Source organism: Dicentrarchus labrax, unplaced genomic scaffold, assembly GCF_905237075.1.
Source record: "Dicentrarchus labrax unplaced genomic scaffold, dlabrax2021, whole genome shotgun sequence".
NCBI classification, from domain to species: domain Eukaryota; kingdom Metazoa; phylum Chordata; class Actinopteri; family Moronidae; genus Dicentrarchus; species Dicentrarchus labrax.
The window spans coordinates 30,997,568-31,023,915 of NW_026136704.1; the positions used below are offsets into that span (position 1 = coordinate 30,997,568).

Sequence of the window (26,348 nt, forward strand, 5' to 3'; positions counted from 1 at the left end):
TAAATCCCTTTTATGGAGAGATATTAATACTTAAAATTAATAAATGTAAATAATAACCAAAGAAATAATACGCTCTGTATAACATCTAACTTCAGTTCTGATAATACAGGATTATATTATCCAGAATAATCATTTCATTTCAGTCTGTGCACTTTGTCAGAGTAATAGTTTAATATCACGTCTGTCCACCATAAGCAGCATGACATTACAAACCAGGTGTTACCACAGGTAGAGGTAGGAGGAGATAGTGTGGAATGGAGCTGCAACTAATGATAACTTTTATTATTGATTACTTGGCCATCTATTTTCTCTTTTCAAAAGTCCATTTTGTCATTCAAACTGCTTGTTTTGTTTTGTCCATATATATGATTGTGGTAATCTATAGACTGATTTTTCTGTTACTTGACTGATTGATTAATCAGGTAATTGTGTCAGGTTCTCTGTGGGGTCCAGGACTTTGTTGCTAGCTGGATAATTGGCTGGTTTGCTGGTTGACTGGCTTTTGGGGATGTTAAGTTGCCTCACTAACTGGTCTAATTATAGTCCTACTGGAACATTAGCATAAACAAACAGACAGGTATCTGTGTGTGTGTGTGTGTGTGTGTGTGTGTGTGTGTGTGTGTGTGTGTGTGTGTGCATACAACAGTCATAAATCTCCTGAGCAGACACATGGTAGATCAGATATAGGTCAGTGTATATTTCTGTGAGGGTATCTGCATCTTCTGGGTTACTTTAGTTTAAGCAGGGCACAGGAACGAAACTAGGACTTCACTGCCACACACACACACACACACACACACACACACACACACACACACACACACACACACACACACACACACACACACACACAGAGTCTTGCTGAGTCTAGTGTTCCTATAAATAAGTTTTGAATTAAATCAAACTTTCTCCTCTCCCTCTAGGTTAAGGGAGGGAGTGGTCCTGCCTTTTTTCACTCTATCCTCTCTCTCTCCTGTCCCTTCCTCATCCTCCTCTTCTCCCCCCCTCTCTCTCTCCCACTGTCACTCTCTCTCTCACTCTCTCTCTCTCTCTCTCTGTGATGCCGGGCTGTGGGTGAGTGTACGCCCGTGACCAGACTGAAGCTGGGGAAGCTAAAGGTGGTGCGGCGGCAGCTGCTGCAAAGGTACAGAACAATACACTATCACCAGTGATGATACTTACAGCTCAATTTAAAGAAAGTTGATTTTCTGATATGTATAATGGCTTTTACAGACATTCTGATAACTATCATAATGAATGACTTTGCTCACATTAATGGTTGCTGTGGAAACTGCTGCAGTAACTATGAAGATACATAGCAGTCATCAGTTATGTATGCATTTGAAGCCAGCACTCGTATTAGTGACTGCAGCCACAGCTGTCTCTCAAACAAACAGACACAAAGCTTCTTGGTATCGCTATTTTGCAGCATAGATTGCAGCCACACACAGACGTTGAATCTGGCTGCACAAAATAAACACAACTGGGGGAGTATTGTAGTTTGGTCCAGGAACTCCGTGTGGATAGCGTCTCTTTCAGAGATATTTCAGGCTGACTGTGGAGCTGTTTGACTGGTCTGACCACCTGATTGGCCACACAATGTGATGTCGGGTTGTGTTTTTCCAAAAGGAAAAACCTCCGAGGTCGCTGTGTTTTTTGCAGACTCGCTTGCGGCCCCCACCAGCACAGCCCAAGAGGGTTGTTTTCACTGAAGTGCCTGGTTTGGTCTGAATCGGCCCTAATACAGTGTAGTTAAATAGAATTTCATTTGTTTTAAAGCATCTGCATTTGTTTTAAATTACATTGCAAAAACAAAAACCCAGCAGCAATATCTCTTTCCAAACAACGTCCTGGTTACTCAAGATGATCTACAAACTTTGCTGTGTAGTCTTTTCATGGAGAACTGCTTGTTCTGACGTAGGACACCCTCCTGTCTCAGCACAGAAGGATGAGTCACAGCACGTCTTTCTGTACAGAGATAGCCTGAATGCATCATCTAAAGAGGGATATTGGTATGTCTACTATATGCTTATGAACATAGTGATAGAGGTGTGCTTTTGTGGCATCGTATTAAATCTGATTATTGAATCTGAACCCTTTTGGATCTCTTATCAAATCATCTTTGATTCACATTTTTGTGCCTACATTTAAAAATAACTAAAACTCAAAAATTCAACTAAGATCTGTACATTGCATTGACTGCGAAGACAGATGCACAATTTTGAGTGGAAGCCTAATTAATGTTGACAGCCTGTAAATTAGGGCTGATTAGTCGATTTATCAATTTATTGATTAGTTCTTTGGTCCATAAAATGTCAGAAAATGGTGAAAGATGTTGATCACTGTTTTCCAAAACCCAAGGTGAAGTCCTCAAATGTCTTGTGTTGTCTTTGATGGACAAAACAAGACATTCAGTTTACTAAAATCAGACAATTTGGACATTTTTTCTTATTAAATTACTCAAAATTGAATATAATACAACTAATCTATTAATAGACTATTAGATAGACTTGCAGCTCTACAGTAGATGCAACCTGATAATGAAATGAATTAATGAAATGAACCACACCATCAATGATAGTCAGTCAGCACTGGCTAAAACTTAGAAGCTGCTACCTGAATGTTTTTCACATTGATTTTCATATAGTAAGGCAAGATAAAATGTTTTATAGCAGATTTTTTTGCCTCAGAGTTTAGTGAATCTGGGTATTTTATCAACCAGATCTAGCTATCAGAATCTCAACCTTTACACCAACGGTTGCTCAATGTCATAATTTATTTAGTTTCCAATGTCCCACACCCAGCTCTAATAAAACAGGCTCCTCTAGAAAGGTCTAGACAGTTGTTTTATCTTTAGAATCTATAAAATGTTCAGTTTTTAAAGGTTTGTCAATCAGGTAATATGTTTCTCAATGTCTTTTTAAATGAACCAAATGTTGTTTTTCTTTTTCAAAATGTTATGTTAATAATGTTTTGGGCACAGGTTTCAGTTTATTCAGATGAATGTCCGTTCATTGTAAAATTCCTAATTAACTGTACCAGGTATGAACACCAGCCGTTTGTCTCCTGCCTGGCCGGCCTCTATGGTTGCCAATGGAGACGATACCAGAGAGCCCGAGCGCAGCCAGGAGAGTGCTGCTGCAGCAAGGTAAACACACACACACACACACACACACACACACACACACACACACACACACACACATACACATACACACACACACACACACATACACACACACACACACACACACACACACACACACTGCGCCATCAATAAGGAGTGAGTTGAGAGTGGTTAGTTTGCTGATTGTGCAGAGAGTATTGATTACCCTGTCAGTTTCCTCTGTCCGGCCTGCTGACTCCAACAGTCAGTTACTGCTTTTCTCTGAAAAAATATCTGCACACATATACTCTGTCAGCTCATATCAAAATATACTGCTTCCATATGCACTCGCTAATATGATTGACTTCCTCTCTATCTGCCAGATTGTGCAGCATCAGGGAGTTGCTGTTGCTTCCCTAAATGTATGACTAAAAATCCTGTTAACACTTTAAACCTTGAAACATCATAAACACAGCCTCATTAAGCTTTATATTTAAATAAGAAGATTTAGTAGTTGATCATTGATCAGGTAAGTGAGTTTAATGACTTTCTTTTGCTAGAAGTGGGGTTGTTAAGACAATACATGACCTCTGTGCATGGGTTACAGGTGGAGTGTGGCAGTTTTGGCCTCCTGATCCTCACCTTCTTCCTGAGTTTTTTATTCCTCTATTTCTGGTGTGAGGCTCAGAACGACTACAACGACTTCGACTGGTGGGTCACAGACATCGAATATGTGTACTGTACTATAAACTGAACCAACCCATCATTCAGATTTGATTCACAACATAAAGCACACTGTATGTGATGGCTGTTTTTCTTGTGCCTCTTCAGGTTTAACTTTGGGACTCTGGGTTTCTGGTTTCCCTGGTCGCTGGTCCTGCTGGTCGTTGCTGCAGCTCTCTTCACATACATCGCCCTGCTATTGGTATGCATTCTGATATGATTTCAGCCCGTCTTGCACAGGGGTAGAATATAATATGGAATCAACAAAACAAAAAGAAGCAAACCAAAAACACATCTCTAGTGTACTCAGAGGTCGGATTATTCACTCCTTGCAGCTCAGTCACAGAGGTAGGGAGAGTTGTTTTTAGATCGATGGTTGCCATTTCAAACCCCAAACCTCTGGGTGTATATTAATCATCCATTCTTTACAGCTACTGTAGTGTTGTTGAACAGGACACCTGACCTTACTGCTGCTGTTCTAACCACAGACCAGAAGTAGTTCACCACAAGGTGTCTACAAGTTCTTAACAAATCTGAAATCCAATAAATATGATTTTGACAGGTCTTTTTATTTTTATTGGATTAATGACATTATCATAACTTGTATAAAACTGCATTTTTCAGTGTGTTTTGGGGGAAAATGTTACTGTTAATACTTATTTTGCCAGTATGGATGTGAAATAGGTTATTTTAAGTTTTCTCATCAAACTAGTGCTTGAAACAATGTGTTCCACTGCAAGTGCACATTAGGCCCTCGGCGTCCCCGGCACCGTGTGACATTTAGAAACTTGTCCGCTTGCCTCAGGTGACAAATATCATTAAAGACTTAATATATAATCTAAAAGGATGGACATGGGTTAAGTAAAGGAAAAATCTGCATCAACAGAATTTATTTCCTCCTTAGAAAAATTTGAGGAAAATAACTTTGACAATATTTTCAGCAGTGACGAGATAAGGTTCAATAAGTTCTTCTTAGATCTGCTAAGGCACACAAAGACAAGGATTTGATGTATTGTCATTTAACAATATTCAGGTTATGTCCAGCACAACTTTTTTGTGGATAAATTAAGGTTTCAAATGAAGCCTTGAAGCAGCTTTATCTAACGATTATTAATGAATATCTAAACGTTGTTCAGGTGCTGGCGGTGTGTCTGCTCTCTGAGGGTCAGAGACTGTACCTTCACTGGAGCCACAAGGTATCACACACAGAGAATACTTGAACACATACACTCTTTGTATTTTTGTTATAATTAGATGTGATAAGTTGTGTTTTTTCATCCTCCTGTGTTTGTGTCAGACCGGCATCGTGGTGACATTGGTGTTCTCCGTCACAGCCACCGCCATCCTGTCTGATCTCTGGAGCAAAGAATGGAAGACTCTCCTTCTCTCCCTGCAGGTTAGTTAGTCTTGACACTCCAGTCAGGTTTTTATCATTTATCAAACACTGTATTAATGACAGTTAATACTATGTGTATGTGTATGTACAGACTGTACTGACATCTGGACTGTCTTTCTCTTCCTGTGTTTAACCTTAGGTGACAGCGCCTTTCCTCCATGTGGCTGCAGTCTCACTAATGGCAATTCTCTCATGGCCAATAGCGTTGCACTTCTTCCGCATGAACAAGAGAGGTAAGCAAGCTCAAATCAGCTTTGAAACTAACATTGGAAGAGAGGAGGATCTCTGAATGAGATGCATCTTATTAAACATTTAATCTGTTTAGGTTTTGCTGTCAATATGTAATTCTTTGTGGAAATTAAACAGGACAGCAAGTATACAGTTGGTATATACTTGGTTAGCTGAAGTTAAACAAAACACAACATTTTAGAGTAATTATTGTAACATAAATAATAATTATTATTATTTGAAACCTGTTTAGTACTGTACTGTAACACAGGATGTGTACTGTAATGTTAGCTAACTCACCTAGCACCACTGTGATAGCCAAATATTCAGTGTGTGTAGTTCGTTAGAAAGAATATAGTTCCTACATGAACCTTTTGAATGTAGTTTTTTGGCACTTTGAGCACCGGATGCTGATTGCCATCTGGTTCCATTATTATGGAGAGAAGGCAGACATCTCCAAAACTCAGTAACTCGCACTCAAACAATCTAGATGGATAAATAGCCCTACAGGTAAGTTTTACTGATCAATTTAATTTACTCTTTGCCACAATCCAGACCCATAAACATCTTCGGCAGTTCCTTCAGCACCCATTTTACACCAAAATACTTGATGTTTTGAATGTTTAAAGAGAAAGCACACCCAGGCTGTAATTCACAGCAGTAACTGGAGGGAAGAGTGGGCTGAAGGACCTTGTTGAAATGACATATTGGCTGATTGCTGGCAGACAGTGAAGGGTTTTGGCTCTGAAAGCTTCAGTTGTAGTAGTACTGTGCTGCTCCGCCCACCAGGAATAAAGCTATTCTGAAATCAAACACACCCCTCAGCAATGTGACGCACTTGTCTGGCATGGATTATACAGCTGTAGACCTCCCTGCCATCCTTCTTTGTCTCCTTCTACTTCCTCTTAACAGAAAATCAATGTCTCATTTTCCTCTCAATTTTGGTCTCTTGTCTTTCTCTCTCTCCTTCAGACTGCTTTCATTCACACGTGTTTTTTGGTCCCTTGATCATTCTGACGTTGTTTCTTACCTTCTCTGTCCCTTTGTGCCGTTTCTTTTTACTCCTCTTTGGGTCACTCTGACGGTCTTGCATTGTGTCTGATTGGCTTTTCCTCCCCACTGAATGGCTTTGACCTCTATGTCTCTCTGCGTCTCTCTTCTCTCTTTGGTCTCCATGGGTACTGGGTCCCTGGTTGCCATGGTGATTCAGCGGGTAGAGTGATGCTGAGTCATGTCGGGGGTCTCTCCTGGCAAGATATAAGTAAGAGAGAGAGACTTGCCTAAGCACAGGGTGTAATATAGCACTCCTCTGTTCTACTATGTTGAGATGAACACCCACCCAAGTCTGGATGTGAAAGGAAAGAGCTTATGGGTTAGCTTTGTAGTTTTATTGAATTCAATGCAAACACTAAAGAGAGCAGACATGAGAGAGGAGGGATGCTTGGTTAAGATGAAAACAGTTTAACAGCTTTAAGATTATAAAAATAAAAATAAATACAAAGATTATACATGCCACATGTAATGAGTCTGGCCAGTCAGAAAGAAGCACACAAAGGAGTAAATACAAAGGGAAAAAAGACTAAATGAGACGACTAGAGTCCAAGGCAATGGGCCAAATCTGACAGTCGACATGGACTGTACCCAACCGTAACAGTATGGAGCCTGACAAAGAGCACCTGTTGGCATTTTCAACCGAGCAGGGCTTCTGTTTTCCTCCTGTTAGGGCTCTGGTGACCTACAGTAGGGCGGGGAAAGTCAAAATAACTATACAGTAGTATGCTGATTAAAGAGAGTTAACATTTTTCACACTGTCATTGATTTATTTCATTTAACATTATTGTTAGTGACAATAATCTGAGCCAAAATGAGTCCTCCTTGTTCTCTCACCCTGCGTTTTAGTCATATAAGCAAATAAGCATGTAGCTTTATAAGTTAGCAACATGGAAAATACCTCCCTACTGCAGTCAAAGGATAATCTCCCCTAAAAAAATACAAATAATAATGCCAATAATTTTGTTCAAAATACTTTTATAAAAGACCTAATTTGGTCTGCCTTCCCAGACAGATTTGCTTCCGAACCAGACAGCCGTCCTTCTACCTGCCCATATGGTTGCTGTTTAGTACCAGACCACCATGTTGATCCTATCAGGAAAGATTTACTGTAAATAATCCTTACAGTTCCAGTTTCTACACCAGCAAACTCCTATAACCCTTAACTGGGCCATATTTAGAGGCTGAAATGTTTATCTGTTGTACTGCAGATGAATTTAACCACGATGTGATGCATAGATTTCATAAACTCATGTCAACCTGATACCTCAGAAATCACACTTAAGGATGATAAACTTTATACTATCCGACCTATAAATAGAGCCTCACTAATGATGTTGGCTGAAAACTGTGGGTCAAGACCCAAAATGGCTTGTACTTTTAGAGTAGTGGTTCTTTCTTACTTTAGATTGCATCCCTTCTATGGAATTTTTATCAACATGCATATATGTACACATGTACTTTTAGATATGATATTATGTTATATTCATGTCAAACACTGTTTTCAAAATGGTGATTTAGATATTTACCACTTTTTTGTTTGATAATGTAGTGTAAATGTAGTTCCTATAAATGTAATATAAATGAACAATAACATGTTAAATCTTCAGCTTTGTGTTGTTTTCTCTACAGTGCGTCAGGTGGCTGTCCTGGGTCTCTACTTGTCTGTGCTGTTCTCTCTCTACCTGGTTCCCCTGGGAATGTACTCACCCTGCATTAAAGAGGCAGGAACGCTGGGACCTGCCCCAGCACTCATCGGTCACAGAGGAGCTCCGATGGTGAGACTGAATCTCTGATCTCTGATCCCTGACAGCTGGATCTGGGTCAATTATTCTGGTCATCAACTGCACTGCTGAGATCTGTAGTTGTGGATGTATGTTGGTGAATGTGTGTGTCGGTGCATTGTAATTTATCACTCTGTGAATGTTTTTGCCTCGTGTTTGTGTGTGTGTAGCTGGCTCCAGAGAATACTGTGATGTCATTTGAGAAGGCAGTGGAAGCTGGAGGAGAAGGACTGGAGACAGACGTCACTATCAGGTATTAACTGCTCTCACCTGTGTGTGCATGTGTCAATACTAAATACGTTTGTGTGATTGTATATTTGTATATTTTATGCACCAATGCACCAGGTCACATTCCTCGTAGGTGTAAAAACCTACTTGGCAATAAACATAATTCTGATTCTGATTCTGAAATATATATCCTGTCCTTTTGAGCAACATACATCTTAAAAGCCAAACAGCTAATAGCAGGAAGTACAGTCAAACTCAGATTATAGGAGTTTAAAATTCCATCCATCCATTATCTTCTGCTTATCCGGGGTCGGGTTGCTTATCCGGCTTAAGCACGGCACTCCAGACGTCCCTCCTTCCGGAGTTTTCTGGCTCCTCCTGGGGGATCCTTAGGCGTTCCCAGGCCAGATCAGATATGTAATCCTACAGCGAGTTCTGGGTCTACCCCAGGGATACACCTCAACTGGCCCCATTTGACTCTAAGGAGCAGCGACTTGAGTCCGAGCTCCCTCCAAACGTCTGAGATCAGACACCCGACGGACGACTCATTTTTGGCATGAAGATAGATGAAAGTTGGAACGTAGACTGACTGATCAATCGAAAGCTTTGCCTTCTGGCTCAGCTCCATCTTCACCACAACAGTCCAGTACAATGGTCCGGTACAACAGTCCCATATAACGGTCCGGTACACAACAAGCTTGCTGCTGAGTTTAAAACTCAATTATTGAAATTGGTGCGGCCTGTGTCAGTGAATGTACCTTGAATAGCAACTGCCTGATTAATTGAATAAATTGTTACATTGTGTACATTCACAATTGTTTCAATGTGACCCAATTATGGTTCACCTAAAGTGAAATGATCAAATCATGGTTTAACACGAGAGAACACAACGTGGTTTCTTGCAGCTACAATTATCATTCGAGCAGTCAGTCAACAGTGAACTGATTCTGAGTCGTACAGATCAGATGCTAGCGTGCTACCCTCAATGCTAAGGTGATTACTGCCATGCTAATCCATTTAACCATTAGCCTACCATTTAGCCTGTGGGTTAGCACACTATTTTACAGCCTGAAAACAGGGGGATTAGCAACATGGCATGACTCAGCCTCAGCGTTAGCAGGTTACCTTAATCCTATGCTGCTGGTGACCCCAGTGAGTCTGAGTCTGCATGAATGATTGTGGCTACTAGGCAGTTTCTGTGTAATTAAACTGTCAAGGGTTTTGTGGAGCAATCTGTTAGTGGGTGTGTGTGTGTGTGTGTGTGTGTGTGTGTGTGTGTGTGTGTGTGTGTGTGTGTGTGTGTGTGTACATGCATTCATTTATGGGCATGTACATAACTGATCACTTGTGTGATTAATTAAGATGACAGACTCACTCAGATTGCTTGTGTGACTTAATTTTATTGCTGGTGTTTTGAGAAGTGAACAGTGCTTTGGAGAATTAAATGCTTACTGGGGACTTCAATTATCTTCTCTTCCTCCCATTTCCTCTTATCTCCTTCTTCACTCCTCCTCCCTACTCTCTTCTCCTTTCATTTAATATTCAATTGTCACCACTTACCTCTCATTTTTGTGTCCTGCACTTTTCCTTGCTTACATCCTGATTCCTTGCTTTTTTACTCTTTTAATATTTCCATCCCTCTCTGTAGTTATGATGGCGTTCCCTTCCTGATGCACGACTCCACTCTGAGGAGAACCACTAACGTCGCAGAGGTTTTCCCAAACCGAACACACTTCGATGCCTCCATGTTCACCTGGGCCGAGCTGCAGCAGCTGAATGCTGGCGACTGGTTTTTATCGGTGAGGCTAACCCACACGCACACACACACACTTGATTTTAACTTTGAGTTGAGTGCAAAATTCACGCTGGAGGCAGAATAACAGACATTGTAACCTAAACACTTGAAAACCCGAAAACTGTGATGTTATGTATGGAAATCTGGCTTTAGATAACTATAAAGTAAAAGTGCATCTGACTCTGTTTTTAAAACTACACCTGCCATGTTTTTTCCTTCTCAACACAAAATACAGTATTGTTGCTGGATGAAAACACATCTTAACATTTCATCATTACAGCAACTAAGTTTGATTTTATTTATTTTATTTAATGAAACCAAGAGATGGAATGATTTACTGAACTTTGAGAGAAGATGATTCATATACAAAAAATAGATTTATCCAGATTTATATAAGAACATCTACATGTAAATAACATTGATGTTGCGGGCTGCTACGATAATGTTGCAAAGTGCAAAGAATTAATTAGAAATAGAGCTCAGATACATCTACCATGACCCTTTCTGTGCACTGTGTAGTAGGCTTATTCTTCTCTTTTTTTTATAAATTACTTTTAATAACTAGCTAACTTGTAAACTAGGATCTGTTATGATGAGCACAAAGCTAAAAATGATCTGATGGTAGATAGTGAAGAGACCCTGTAAGTAAAAAAACTATAACCAGTTTTCTTTTATATAATCCAAATAAACACAGCTAGATAAAGTGTTTCTTCCTTTTCTATGAATTCTTGGAATGACTGATCACACACTCTCTCTTACAGAGGGATCCATTTGGTACTGTGTCGTCCCTGTCTGAGGCAGACTGCTCCCAGGCCCAGAACCAGTCTATTCCCTCACTGGCCCAGTTCCTGGAGGTAGCAGCCCGTAGCGGCAAACTGGTGCTGTTTGACCTGCACAGGCCACCGTATGGACATCCCTACAGTCAGTCATACATCAACACCACTCTGCAGGTGGTGCAGGCCCACATCAACTCCTCACAGGTAACTGTACAGAGTGGATGCATGTAAAATGTTGTATGTAAAACTAAATTTGGGAAACTTTATTTTTCACATGCTTCTTAACCTAAATACTGACAATCTTGGTTCAAAACTATTAAATTGACCATCTTAGATTATTGATATGATGAGAAGGAAAGTTTAATTGGGAGGTTCTGACTTCTGTAATGGACTTGACGTGATCTGCTGACTCTGTTGGAGTTACTGTTTGAGTACATACAGACCCAACAAAAGTTTCATTTTGGCTGGTCATCAAGTTACTCAGAAATAAACCAACCTGCCACCGGTGACGTTTGTCATTTTAACCTGTAAAATGTTCAGCACCGGCTAAAAATAAGAAGCTTAATGTTTCTGTTCACGTTGGTAATGAGAAAGAGAGAGTTAGACTTACAGTTTAGCAAATCCATGTATTTAGCCAACCTGGACACCAGAATTTCTCTTCAAGAGTCTCCTGGTGCACCCAAATAATTATCTTTATACACTAGTTTTCACTCACATTTATGAGAGTGAATGTAGACTGTCATAGGACAGTAGAGTAACTGCAAAACTAGGAAGCAGATGTGGACAAACACAGTGGAATACATAAGGATCAGAATTTGATCAGCTTTATTGTGCCTGTTTTTAATATATGTGTGTGTGTAGGTGCTGTGGCTGCCATCCGAAGACAGGGAGCTGGTCCAGACTGTGGACCCAGAACTGCAGCAGACCTCTGGAGAAAAGGCTTCTATTCAGGAACTGACAGATGGCCATATCACCAGACTGAACCTGCACTACAGCACCATGTCACAACAACAGATTAGGTACACACACACACACACACACACACACACACACACACACACACACACACACACACACACACACAAAAGTTACAAAATGTTTTCCTGCTGCAAGAAGACACCAATCACCACAGTGTGCTGTAAATTAAATCCTGTTGCAATGAACACTGAGTACCCAGGAACACTTCCCCTCACAGGAATGGAAAAAAGAAATGAGGAGACAGTACAGATGTGCTACTAATTAGGAACCACAGAAAAACATGAAATTGTAAAAGTACATTTGTAGCGTGTTTGTACTACAGAAGCTATTCTTCTAAAAAAATAAACTCTGAAACGAAACGAAGACTGACAAATTCAGATTTACTTTTTAAATATAAACATACAGTATAGTCAAGCACACAGTTATGCAATCATATCTACACGTTAAATACCTGTTTATAGAGCGAAATGTGACATTTCACTGTGGACTTGCGAACTGTCTCTTCTGTTTGTGTGTTTGTGTATGTACATGTCTGTAGTTATGTAACTCAAAGTACAGATGGCCAGCTCGTCCTCAGTGACTCCATCTTGTTGCTAGAACAGCCTCAGGGAAATGAAAGGAGGAAGGCAGAGGGAGGTGGGAACGAGAGAGAGGGAGTTAAAGGACAGGTGGGTGAGAAGTGAGAAAGAGAAAAGACGGAGCGGATAGAAAAACCTGGGTAAAGACGAGCTTATTCAGTAAAGGACCGAATTGGTTTGAGTGGTAGGAAGAAGGAGAAAGGGGTGAGGCAGTAGAGGAGGTAAAGACTGGTTGGAGATGGGAGTCTATATAAGAGGAGGTGGTTTAGAGGAGAAGAGGGTGTGAGAGGCTCAGAAGTACTACAAGAGAAACGAGTGGGAGGTACTTGTACATAAACAGAAGCTGTGGGAGAACAATCTGGAAAGAGGAGGGCGTGAAGATGGTTGAGTGACTCACACATCGATGGTTTTTTAGCACAACTCACACAGTCCACTGAAATAGTTGTTGCTGTTGATTCATCTTTACTGTAATATCTCATTGAAACATGGAAATATCAGCTTTGATGGCACCGTGTTAGTCACCAACTGGAGGAGCCTGGTTGGATGAATCACGTTACATTGTGTGGTAACAGTTGTCTCAAAGTTGCACTCATAAGACATCGTTTGTGTGATTTGATAATTAGAGCATTATAATAATGCATGTGGTCAAACTAAACATGTTGATTCTTTTGTAGTGCAACTGCACAGTGATTTACTGATGATCAAAAGGAAAGAAAAGTCTGTCTCTAATGGACAACACTTTTTTGGAGTCCTTGTAATACAGAATGCTTTAAAGGTTGTATATACAACTGGATGTTGCACTAGAGCACCAGCATCTCATACCAAAACAATGGGACAGAAATAAAAAAAACTCACCAAAACTTACTTTGTCAATCTTTCTACAGTCTTTTCAACAATCCCTAACGCGGGAACTTAAGTGTGAAAAATGTTCATATCAATGTAATATATTTGCGAAAGTGGATGCAACAGCCAGAATTTTGCGCCTCAATGTGAGTCCACACTGACAGGCTCAGATTGTGTCTGACAGCATTTTGGAAATAATCGAGAGATTGAGAGATAGACCGTTTAACCAGAAACAGCTGTAATATCACTATCACTCGCCACCAGACTCCATAGACAAAAATACAATTTTATCTTGCATATCATTGTAATCGTAAATTCATTTAAAGTTGACAGAAACAAAATAAAACTCACCAAAACGGTCTATGTTGGTCTTTCCACTGTTCCAGCAATCACCTACTCCAGTTTGGTTGCAATAAATCCTTAATTCACTGACATAGATGAGAAAAACAGGAGTTTCAGTAGCTCTGCTCAGATGTACACAGAGCAGACACAGCAGGCCCAGGGCTCATATTACATAAGGAGTAATCACAATAAGTTACACACAGTGAGGCATATAGATTTTAAATAAAAGCACCGGTATCAAATAGGTACTTGGTTCCTGAGTTAAAGTATTAGTATCATAGAGAAAAAGTTGGATTGTTGGATACATTTTCCTTAAAAATCTGATTTTACAAAAAGAAAATTAGATTTCAGTATATACAGTCAATTTCTTAACTCCCTCATGGTGTTCCCTCAGGGAGACACAGTCTTCTCTCTCTGCTGTGCACGGTACCTGGATTATTGTTTATGACAGCCGTTACTTTTGAAGTGACCACAGGGACCAAAAAGAGTCTATCTATTAATACATATGTTACATGTTCAAAATGATGGTAAAATATTTTTAATAGATTGAAAGCAACAAAATACAGTCATTACAGAAAAATGTGTGCATCGATTTCAGTGCAAAACAGTGTTTATGTTACTCACTGCTGTACCCTTAATGAGGGAGTGTTATCTAAAATAAGAGCTATTTATTCCCAGGGTGAATTTTGTAATTGCAGAGGTTATTTAAGTTCTGATAAAGCATGCAACTGGTACAGTTTCAACAGCTTTTGAATAAGTGCACCATTTGAACAAACTGCTCATTTGAACTGACCCTCAGAGTGATGTCACAACCAGGAATAATAACGAGATTATACAACTCCTGGAGGTTATACAACTTCTGGTTGTATAACCTGGAAAAGAATAATTTCGTCTCAGCTCTGATCTTCCTCTTAACAGAAAATCGATGTCTCTGAGAGAGAGTGAGAGGTGAATTTAACATTGCTATTGTGATAAATGACTTCACTCTCTCCTTCACCGTCTCTGTCTGTTCTTTCTTTCATTAACCTGACTTCTTTCCCCTCCATCTTTCTTCCTTCCTCCTTTCCTCTTACCTTCCCTCCACCTTCTACTCCTCTCTTCCTATGTGTTCATCTTTCTGTCTCTTCTCTCATTATTCTTTTAAATCACATAAGCTTCACTGGCATGAACAACATTCGTGCCAGTGATTTGCACAGGGGAATGAAAGAGGAGAGGTTACTCTTGTTTTTGTGCTGCTTTCTGGACATGTGATGCTAGCTTTTTGAAGGAAGGCTTCTTGTAGGGCAGTACATTTTGTGCTCTCATTGAGGAAGTGAAGCTCTGTCTCTGGATCACGGATCAGTGAGAATGCAGTCTCTCATGACTTGGTAGTGTGAACCTAACCTGACGTCACCTGTTGGTTTGTGGAGTACCGTTCTGAACCCTTTTTGTCATGCTGTTCTCTTTCTATTGTGTATAATTTGATTGGATTAGTCTCAGGACCAGGTGACTAAGGAGACTCTTTAATGTGTTCCTACTTTAAAAACAAGGTAGTGACATAATTTTCTTCTTTCTTCCCTCTCTTTCTACAGTAAGTACCAAACAGTAAACATCAGTACCAACCTGTATGTTATCAGCCAGCCGTGGCTCTACACTCTGGCCTGGTGTGCCGGAGCTCAGTCCGTAACCACCAACTCCATCCACATCCTGTCCAACATCAACAAGCCGCTCTTCCTCATGGTAAGCATGCTGTTATCTGATATTATGATGAATAAAGTAAATTTTAGCACCAGTATTTCCTCATCATATATAACATCAGTTATCATTCTTTTTCCTTTTGTTCAGTTGTTTTGTAAGTTGGCACACTGCTGCTCTGATCATGATGTAAGACTCAGAATATTCCAGTGAAAACAGCAGGGGCTGTATCCACAAAGGATCTTATCTAACAGACTCAAAGTTTCCTCTAAGGAGCTTTTCACAAAGCTGCAACTCTTTGTAAGAAACTGAGAGAACTGAAGTGGTTGACCCTGTTGCTATGGATGACATTCTGTTTCATGAATTAACTGACTCACCTTGTCCACAGTGACTTGTTGACAGATGACTGGTCCATGTAATGTGAAATAAATGACTTATTAGTCATTTATTTTATACGCCGTGTCACAGCTTTATGAAACAATATTTCATAAATATAGACATCTGCTTATAGTACCAAATTTACTGTTTAAACCAGAGATTGCCACAAAAAGAGACTTGAATTGCATGAATTGCAGTTTGTGATTATTTAATGTGCCCTTGATGAACTGTCAGACAAACAGGGGTCTGAAGAGCATTCTTGGTTTGATGAATAATTCAGACAAACGTCTGAGATCTGCACCACAAACTGTATTTTACTGTTGTCCAAGCTGGGGAGTGCACACCATCATCTCCAGTATTGTTTTGACTAAATCCTCATTAACTGGCTGCCATCCAAATATGTTTTTAAAAGTTGGTTATCATTATCACAGACACAATAAGACCTGCACATTACTGACTGTGAGCAGATCTTTCAGACTCCTCTGAACTGCTTCTAATGTCTCTTTATTCTCTTTAATCTAATTCTTTATGAATTAGATCATGCCTCTCATTTTAAGGAGCTACTTTTAGCTTTAGGATGTTTTGTGAACACGTCTCCAGACCTGTACATTTATTAGACATCTGGAATTTGTTCTTATTCTCTGTGACTTTCAGTGAGTTGGCAGGTGGGAGGTTTTGTATTAGTTTAGAAATCTCTTCAGCAGCTATGGTGGGTGTCTAAAGATTGAACCTGTGACCCCCTGGTTACATAAACATTCTCTCTCACCTCCTACGTGTCTGTTTAAATTCAAATGAGTCCAAGCCCAATACTTTATGGTCACTAAATGAAATGATGATATTCATGTTCACACTCTGAGGAGCATCAACCCGTTCTCTCTCTGTCTCTCTCCAGACTCCAGAGGAATATAGTTTAATGTGGATTCTGACTGATGCTGTGTCGGCCGTCCTCATCATTGCAGTTTTCATATTCCACTGGTGCGTAGACACACACACACACACACACACACACACACACACACACACACACACACACACACACACACACACACACACACACACACACACACACACACACACACACACACACACACACACACACACTTCTCTCATAATTATCCTCCCCTGCTAACTGAAACGTCTGGTGTTGGGGTGGTGAAGCTGTGCAGGGCTGAGTCATCCTGGCTGCTAATGAGGATTTATCATTAATATGTAATCTGAGATGTCACTGTGGCCATGTGGATGTGAGGAGAGTGAAGAAAAGTGTATTACTGATCAATGTCAGGACAGAGAACATGCCGATTTGTTTTTCAACTTGGTACTTATTTATGTAGTATTTGCCATCATTTATATCAGTTATAACATTTTTCTTGCCAGCACAATTGCAGAGATACTGCACCACCAGTAGACAGCTTTGGGTAGGAGTCCATCAAGTGATCAGAAGTTCAAAAGTACAGTGTAACCCAAAAAGACAAGAACATACCAACCCTGCCCAATAAATCATTCTGATTTCTTTTATTTAAACACTGTTTATTTGGAGTTTGGTCTGCATTCAGTGAGGGGAGACTAACAAACACATTGGAAATTAGGGATGCACAATATGGTAAAAAAAAAATCCTATTGACAGATATTACGATTGCAATATGATTCACAGTTAATGGTGATGATAATTTTTGCATCACGGTATTGTTTTTCACTGAAATGAAATGAAATCATCATGATGTGAAATTCTTGCAGGGTTTTTGTTTAATCACATATTTGACCTCTATTTAATAAACCGGAGCTTCTGTGATTTGGATTTTGTTCTTAGCCATATAGTGGTTTTGAGAATATAAAGATTAATTGTGCAGCCCTATAGTGAATCATTTTCTTAATGAGTAAAGGAATCAGGTTAGTAAATTTGGTGTGGAATGTCACAAACACTTCTTGCAGTGATTGTTCAGGTTTGTGGGGTTGAGAAAAAGCTATTTTTCATGCATACAAATGAGTGCAACACTATGAATGCCTTCCAGGAGAGACTGTCTGAAAATGTGCGACGTAATCTCCATATTTAAATGATTATTGTGTCTCATCTCTCTCCATGACGTCTGCATTCTCACCCCACATTCAAGTATGACTGCTCAGAACAAATATACACACGTTTGCCTTCCAATGTGGTCGAAAAACCAGTTATTTTTTAGCATAATATGGCCCTTATGCTCACTATGAAAAGAGTGAGAGTGTGAATGTGAGTGAGATTCATCACTTCCTGTCAGCCAGATGAGGTCTTTCACCGCAAAGGGCTGGATATTTTTTCATGGACGCCTCTGTGGTTTTGTTTTTGTTTTTCTTTCATCATCAGTTCATTTCTTCTCCCTTTTATACCAGGGCTTTAATCAACATTCAGCTGGACCACTCACACACCCACGTCATCATGCATGCTCAGTGTATACATCAAAGCAGTTATAGTGGTACATATGGCAGTCTAAAAGCACTTTGGTAAAAACAGAAACACACCTGGTTGTTCTCTGCTGCTCTGATCTCTCTCTCTTTTGTGTGTGTGTGTGTGTGTGTGTGTGTGTCACAGGTGGAGAGAGAGAGGCCTGCCCTTCTGGTCCGGCAGCCGTCAGACTCACGAGAATGGACCTTACAGCAAGTTCAGAACGGGTATGAGAACACTCTTATCTCTTCACTCTTTACTGAGGTTTCTACACTGTCATTGTGCAGAGTTTTACAAACAAGTTTCATTTTCTATAATGCCTTGTCTTTATCGTGGTAGATATTAGCTATGTTTACTGTGAACTGGGGTCTTCATTAAGAGGCAGTTTATGACACAGATTAGGATATTTCGTCTCATTGCTTGAGAGAGAGAGAGAGAACGGCAAAAAGTCTAACTATTAAAGAAAAAGCTGTTGATTAGACAACCTCCCAAAAGGTTGAGGCCTTTTGCTTATGTTTTTTGTCACAAACAAAATATATCTTTAAGATTTTTATCTTTTGTGAAAAAAGAGAAAAAGGTAAATCTTAAAATGGAATATTGTAACTTATCTAAGCATGTAAAACATTTTGTTTGGAATAAACAATTTACCCCATCACTTTATAATGAGTACACACTATTAACAGTAATTTACATGAATACACATTAGTATTAGTTTTAAAGCATGAATATTAATGCAGAAAGAATTCAACACAATTTTTACTAAAGCCCTTACTACTCGTTAATTAAGTATTTTGCATCTAAAGTGATCACTAGCTATGGCTTATTAAGCATTTACAAATGAGATATAAAGGCTGACAATGCCTCGAGACTCACAAAATGTTCAGTTATCTTAACAGACGAAGGAGAGACACAACACAAAGGGATAGAGAACATATTGTATTGATATTTATTGCAACATCCCAACATATTGTATGAAGACGAACAAGGGTGGTTTATGAAGTTAGCTTGTCAGCAGAAGCCAACCTAGTCTAGTCTCGTCTAGCCGGGCGAGGTGAGTGCCTAGCAGCGGCAGGTCGGCTTAGCCACCGCGGGCGGGTCGGTAATGTTAGTAACGTTAGTCGGGGAGCGAGGGCAAACACCTGCAGCTGCTGACAAGCTAACGTTATCTTTCAACCATAATGTGTGCTACCAAACAAAGACACATACTCACCTCTAGAGCCGCTGACGGCCACCGACTCCAATGTGCTTCTCCATGCTCCCCTTGGCTGCACTGTCAGAAACTTCTGAGAGTTAACGTAAATATGACGTAACATCCCGCCTCCCACCGTCATCACGTTGATGACGTGCTGAGAGCGGGAGCTCAACGTACACGTCCCAAACAGATAAGATCACAACAATAGCATGTCTTCATAAACCACCCTTGTTCGTCTTCATACAATATGTTGGGAAGTTGCAGTAAATATCAATACAATATGTTCTATATCCCTTTGTGTTGTGTCTCTCCTTCGTCTGTTAAGATAACTGAAAACTTTGTGAGTCTTGAGGCATTGTCAGCCTTTATATCTCATTTGTAAATGCTTAATAAGCCATAGATAGTGCTCACTTTAGATGAGTTTGTGCAAAATACTTAATTAAGGAGTAGTAAGTGCTTTGTAACTGTGAATTCCTGCATTAATAACTGTTTATAGGCCATCATTGGAAAATAATTTTTTGGTGAGTTTAATAGAACATCTGCTAACACAGTCACTAATCATTAATACATGTCTGAATAGTGGATGTGCAAGTGCATGCAGAAATGTACAGTACAATGTAGAGTAAAACATTTCTAACTGTGATTATAAACCACATAGTAATGACTATTTACAGCAGAATCATGCTTTATAAATGATGAATTCAGTATTTACTAATCCATAACTAATGTGCTTATCAATGGTGAATAAAACATTTTTAACTGTGTTTATAAACTACATACTAATGTGCATTCATGCATTATAAATGATGATTTCATTATTTATTCATGCTTAACTAATGCTTAATAGTGTGTACGCATTATAAAGTGTTACCTTACAGGGTAATATATGGGGACTCACAGATTTAATGTCGTGGCCAGGTTGTTGTAGGACATTTTGGGAAATAGTAAATATCAGTTTCATCCCTGTCGATCAGTGCAGGGTTAGGGTTGGGCTTTAATGATGCAGCTAATCTTCATTAAAAGAGGAAAATCACTTTTCAACAGGCTCGCTAGCCACCAACACATCTAAGAATCACTTGAGTTTTATTCAGAGTCACAAAACTGTGCCAAGTGTGTGTGATGGCCTAATACAAACAAGTCCCTTAGCTAACCGTAACCCACACAGAGATGTAGTTTATATTGATCTTAGGAAACAAATGCATTTCCCAAAACGTAGCTTGGCTTAAGTTGTGGCTCGACCAGCAGAGACAAGACATTATTTTATGATTACCCTCTTTGCATGCAGTGATCTCCTGCTGTGTGTCTCTGTGTTATGTGTGTGTTTATGTTCATGTGTGTGTATGTGTCAGACTCTTCAGAGGTCATCTGTGTTCGCTGGAGCCCCCTCCACTCTGACCCCCCTGCTGGAGCCTTCGTCTCCCTCCCCTTGGTCTTCAACCCATGACCCCCTGCATGTCAGCCCTGCATGTCAGCCCTTCAGCAACCTTGTATGAACCCTGAACCCTGTTTGAACTGTACAAGTGTAGAAAACTAGCATGGACCCTCTCTGAGATTTGTGTGATTTAAATGACTTTGCTAGGCAAGCAACAGCAAAATAATACTTGAATTGTAAAAAAAATTGAGGTGGTCATGTACTGAAGCTAGACACATGAAAACCACAAATGACCTCCACTAGAACACTATATGAAATAAGACCTTACTGCAGTGTATGTGTGTTTGCATCATGCACCAAACTCATCATGTTGCTTCTTTTTTAATCTCATCTTTGCATTTGTAGATAGATGCATTACTGTCACATTACCCATGCTTGGCTTACCAACCCACCCCCCACAGTATGGCCTCTGTATTACCGACAATACACCCTGACATTTGAAGGTATAAACTCTAAACTGTTTGACCTTTGCTCCCCTTTGCAGAGCTGAGCGACGTGTGGTCCATCTCCAGCGTCAACGTCCGGCCTGACCTGCGGAGCACACCCAGTTCACCCAGTAATCCTCACCTGCCCACCATCACAGAGGAGTGACTGGGAGAGAGACAGAGGGAGTGGGAGAGAGTGGGTGGGAGAGAGAGAGACCGAGAGGAGGGAGAGAGAGAGAGAGAGAGAGAGAGAGAGAGAGAGAGGCAAGATAAAGAAAGTACAGAAGTATAGAAGAAGATAATGAGAGATGGACAAGAGACAGATTGTGACAACAATCAAACTGGATTAAATATATTCTTAGTTATTGTTTATTAAAGGTTCAAAGACTAGATGGGATTTTATCTAATTTGACTTGATATGAGACGGCCTCATACAGTAAACAAACAACTACTGAAAAAGGTTAGTGAAGAAGAAACAGACATCACCCATCATTAATCAATGTAAGAAGCTGATAAAGCTGAAAAAGGTGTTTTCTTTAAATAAAAAAGAAAAGATAATGGAGTCTTTAAATAAGAGAAGAAAAAGGAGCAGATGTTCCAAAATCACAAGACAAAATAACCAAGGACGAACAGAGAAAACTGTTGAGGTAAAGTCACTGACAGCAAACTCTCTTGTCTTTTTCCACTTCCTCTCTCATCTTCTCTCAGACTGTGGGCCAACTGCCCCCAGGAACTGAACTCTAAACCAAACCTCATTCATTGATCTGCCATCAGGGACGGAGCAGAGAGACTCTGGACACGAGCCCAGGAGCAGCAGTGTGCATTTCCATGCTATAATCTCATAGATGCCATTAAAACGCCTGGGCAGTGAGGACAGTTGAACACTGGCCCGGAGGCTGACATGCTTGACAACATTTTCATCTCTGGTCATTCAACGCCACCAGCTGAGCTCAACAACGCAAGACGTCAAACTAAACCTCACAAAAGAAACAAGAAAACAACAGCTATATAGTGCTGTAGCAATACAGCCGACTTTCACTATTCCCGTCTCGTGTTTCTAGTTGATAAAAACCAAATGTTTGTCAGAGGAAGAGCGGCAGAGTGGATGTGAAGCTTTGTTAATGCTCTGTCTTTAGAGCTTCTTCAGAGACGTGTGGACGATGATAAAACGGACTCTGAGAATCTTCTGCAGGAGCTATACTTTTTCATTTTCAGCTGTACAGATATCAGGTGCATTAGACCAAACCTTAAACCATGTCTTAAATTTGAATCTGTGTGTGTCTGAATTGTTGGCTGTGGTGTATGAACTGTACACTTTTGGACTGATGGAATGAATGTAAAGGCTTGAGAAGGTACTGTTAGTTGCTAATTATGTTTTGTACTAAAGTGAATGTATTATCAAGTGTTTCTCAAAAGCATATGAGGAATGTTTTGGCTGGGAGTCAATTCAATTTGGCTACAGGTTTGTGCCAAATGCAGTATCAGCTGCTCTAAATAAAGATAAAGATGCTTTTGAGAAACCAGTCCTCTTACTCTTTTTACGAGGCCGTGAATTAAAAAAGTCTGCTTTCTCCTGAAATTTACGCACACCGTACTTTCTGGAAAAATGACTATATAGTTCATCTGTCTCCTAACTTAAAGTGACTCTAGATCTGAAATCCAGTTTCAACTTTTCAGGTGTGAAATCCTAAGGTTAGGGGCCAGTTTGCTGGACAGTGTTGGAGATGAACCAGGGCGCGCTGCAGTAAGTGCCATTAAAAAAAGACTACTTTATGGCTTTGTTTTCACTGTTTAGAGTCAGAATCACTTTATTCATCCAGCTATTGATTTAGATAGCTGGAAGCTATTTGAATGCACGTCCTTGCAGGTATCTATTGCAAGGAATCAGTGTAACATGGTTCCAGGTGGGCTGCTCATCACATTTAACCTGCAGACGGAATCCATGTTGATGTGATTTTACACAACTAGACGTCCATTTAGTGTTTACTCTCCCGTTCCGCTGGATTTTGGCCTTTTGAAGTTAAGGACTTTGTTTGATTTTGGCTGTGGGTCTCAAGTAGACTTGAGGTTAAACTGTCATTGTTTTCAGCTGCTTTTCCACCTCGTGGTACGGCTACTCTACTCTCCTTTTTGGTTTTCCATTATGTATAGTACCTGCTGCTTTTTTTGGTGCCACCTCGGTCGAGGCTCCATGTGAGCTGAGTTGATGCTAAAAGATGACCTGAAAACACTGCAGACCACTGATTGGTAGTGCAACATACTGCACAAACCCCACATTGTTAAACAGCCAATCATCCATCCAATAGTGACCCCAATTTTATTTTATTTATTCTAAAATGGCAGCCTGCAAAAACCAGAGCTGACATATCAAAAATATACCATCTCTTCATATCCGATGTTATAAGAGTAGCAGCTGCTTTTTGTGTGTAGTTAGTATGTGGTGAGTGAAAGAGAGAGAGAGCAGTAAATGTGAGCAGTGCAGAGGAAAAGTGATCAATCTGGCAGTAAATGTACATTGAAGGTTTGTCAGTCCGTTTTCCCAACTGTGTCCCCATATGGCGATCAGCTCCGCCTACGGCGAGGAGGTACTGTCCAAGGCACTATCTTCAGTGGAAAACAAAGTAAAGGTACCAGAAGCAAGTTGAGGAGAGTCAAGTCGTACCATGGAGTGGAAATACAGCTTTGGTGTGTCCTGTACCAGGCTTCAGTCTGGACTCCCTCAGGGCTGATTGTGGTCTGTCTGACTGAGGTGGTGCTGACACATGTCTGAAGACGGATAAATGTTTGGCTGTAATCAGAAGTTTTGTTTGCAACGTGAGACTTCTGGATGAGATTGTGCTCAATGCTTTCCTTCGTCCTGAAGTCAAAATTAAACATTGCTTATGCGATCTAGATTTAAAGTGCAGAGTCACATGACTAAGACTGCAAACGCAACAAAGTAACTTAATGTACTGTATTGTATTGTAATATGAAAAGTGGCTTGCACTTAGTTTAACTGTATTTGTGTTCCTGTTGAGAATATAGTAGCTGATGTGTTATCAATCACTGCACAGCCATATTTATTCTATTGAATATGATGTTTTTCACCGTAAGGCCGTCCATTTTAAGTGAGTCTGGTCACAATGCACCGCTTTGTTGGACTTCCTTTGGAAATGCGTTGCATTTCGAGCCTTGCGCGTGTTGGATTTATCCAACTTTTGTTTTATAGATGCTTTCTTAAAGCCAAAGTCTATGCTATCTTGCTAGAGTCAGACTCTTAGCTCGTGTTGACTGAAGTGGTGTCTGTGAAGAGATTTCAATATCCTAACATCCACAGAAACGTGCAGCACTCCAGAGGTCAAAGACACCTGATTCTAATGAAAGCTTCATAGCAGGTTTATCGACACGAGGTGATTCTTTTGCTCTTTGCTGTTTTGTCCTCTGAAGTGCTGCCCTGTATTTTGACTTCAAATGTACAATTACAATACAGACATTGCTGATAGACAGGATCAGTTGACCTGTTTCCTCTTATGAATTCAGAGAAATTCCACAAACCACTGCAGTATTATCCACTTCTCCACTATCCAGCGGTACTTAGTGTGTTCCAAATCTGGCTAAATTGTGGGTGAAGCTCAATATAACATGGAAGATGTGTTTTACTTATATGACAAAACAATGACAGTTTGGCACATACTGAGCATGAAGATGAACTGAACAACCTAACACACACATTTGTTTGGTACCTGCAACTCAACCAAGCAGGAAACATCTTCTGGCACCCTGAGAACACCTTTTTGCTATTAAATCTCTATATTTAGGACAAAGTTAAGTTATGGCTGTATTTCGTTGTTTTCACATGGAGGCGACCATTGCATGCTGCTCTGCACGTTATTTCAAGCTTAAATTAGTGCGGTCAAACCATAAAGAAGATGTAAAAGACCAAAATTGGTAGTACATGGAAGAAATGGAATAACACCAAATACACATTGTCAGACCAACAGACTCCCACTGGAGGCAAACAACTTCTCATTGTTCAGTCTCAGTCACTCCAGACTGGTGAATAAAATCACAAATACTGCAAGATTTTCTTGGCAAAACTGAAAACAAAGTCATCACAAACCCAGTCATCACCACCTGCTTTGCTGTCTTGATGCAAGCGTGCGCTGTAGATATAAATTATTTTTTTACAGTTCGGTATGTTTGAGGTCAGTGTCCGTGAAATGGAATTATAAAGTAGAATTTTCCATATCAACGCTGTGTTTTAGATTTGGCTCCCTCAGTGGCATGATTCAGAACTCATGGTTTGATAATGGAAGGGAGGCTAGCCCTGACTGGAAGCTGTGGTCCTGTTTAACACCTGCATGCCATGCGGCTTGTACATTGAGACATTGGCTGTTGTCCCGCTTGTGCTTTAAAGGTCCAGTGTGTAACATTTAGTAGGATCTATTGGTAAAAATATAATATTCATAGGTATGTTTTCATTAGTGTATAATGTTGAGGAATTTCTGTATTTCAAAAACTCATTCCTCGCGCATTCGTTTTAATGAAGCAATAGGAGAAGATTTAGTTTACTCAATAATCAGCTTTATTCTTAACACCAGTATATTGTACAAAAGTAACAGAGCTCTGGGTCAATGATTAACCTGACATGCACAAGGTCTCCAGTTCAGTCTGAGCAACCTCTTGTTCCTAACATTAGTTCTTATATTTTTGCAGATAACACACATAGCACAAGATGGTAGAATCTCCACCCCTTGTCCTCTTGGTATTTTGTCTCCAAGGATGGGGTTGATGGGATGGCGTCGATGGGATCGCCACAACCTGGAACTCCTCGAAGGGAAAACGGCCTCTTTTTCTGACATTCAATGACATGTAGTCTAAACCTACGCACATATTATTCAAACCTATGCGTACACTTCGTACTCTCTCTTCCAGATATGGAGTTGTTTCTCACGACTGGAAGGAGTCCGTCTTGTGTTCAATCATTGTTTTACGAGCTCCTGATACTGACCTCGGAGGCTGTGT

At 40.1% G+C, this 26,348-nt stretch overlaps 1 protein-coding gene across 1 annotated transcript; it reads left to right on the forward strand.

The window, feature by feature from the left end:
• Window positions 1–1,061: 1,061 nt before the first annotated feature.
• On the forward strand, window positions 1,062–25,949 carry gdpd4a (glycerophosphodiester phosphodiesterase domain containing 4a; the record flags this gene model as incomplete). Its single annotated transcript, XM_051399678.1, has 17 exons — window positions 1,062–1,144; window positions 3,043–3,148; window positions 3,714–3,817; window positions 3,938–4,031; window positions 4,966–5,025; window positions 5,127–5,225; window positions 5,365–5,458; window positions 6,664–6,714; window positions 8,136–8,281; window positions 8,458–8,540; window positions 10,164–10,314; window positions 11,072–11,290; window positions 11,948–12,105; window positions 15,399–15,546; window positions 16,772–16,854; window positions 18,443–18,522; window positions 21,404–25,949. Coding segments are annotated over 17 exons (1,866 nt in total), but the record flags the coding sequence as incomplete, so codon positions are not given.
• Between the last annotated feature and the right edge of the window lie 399 nt (window positions 25,950–26,348).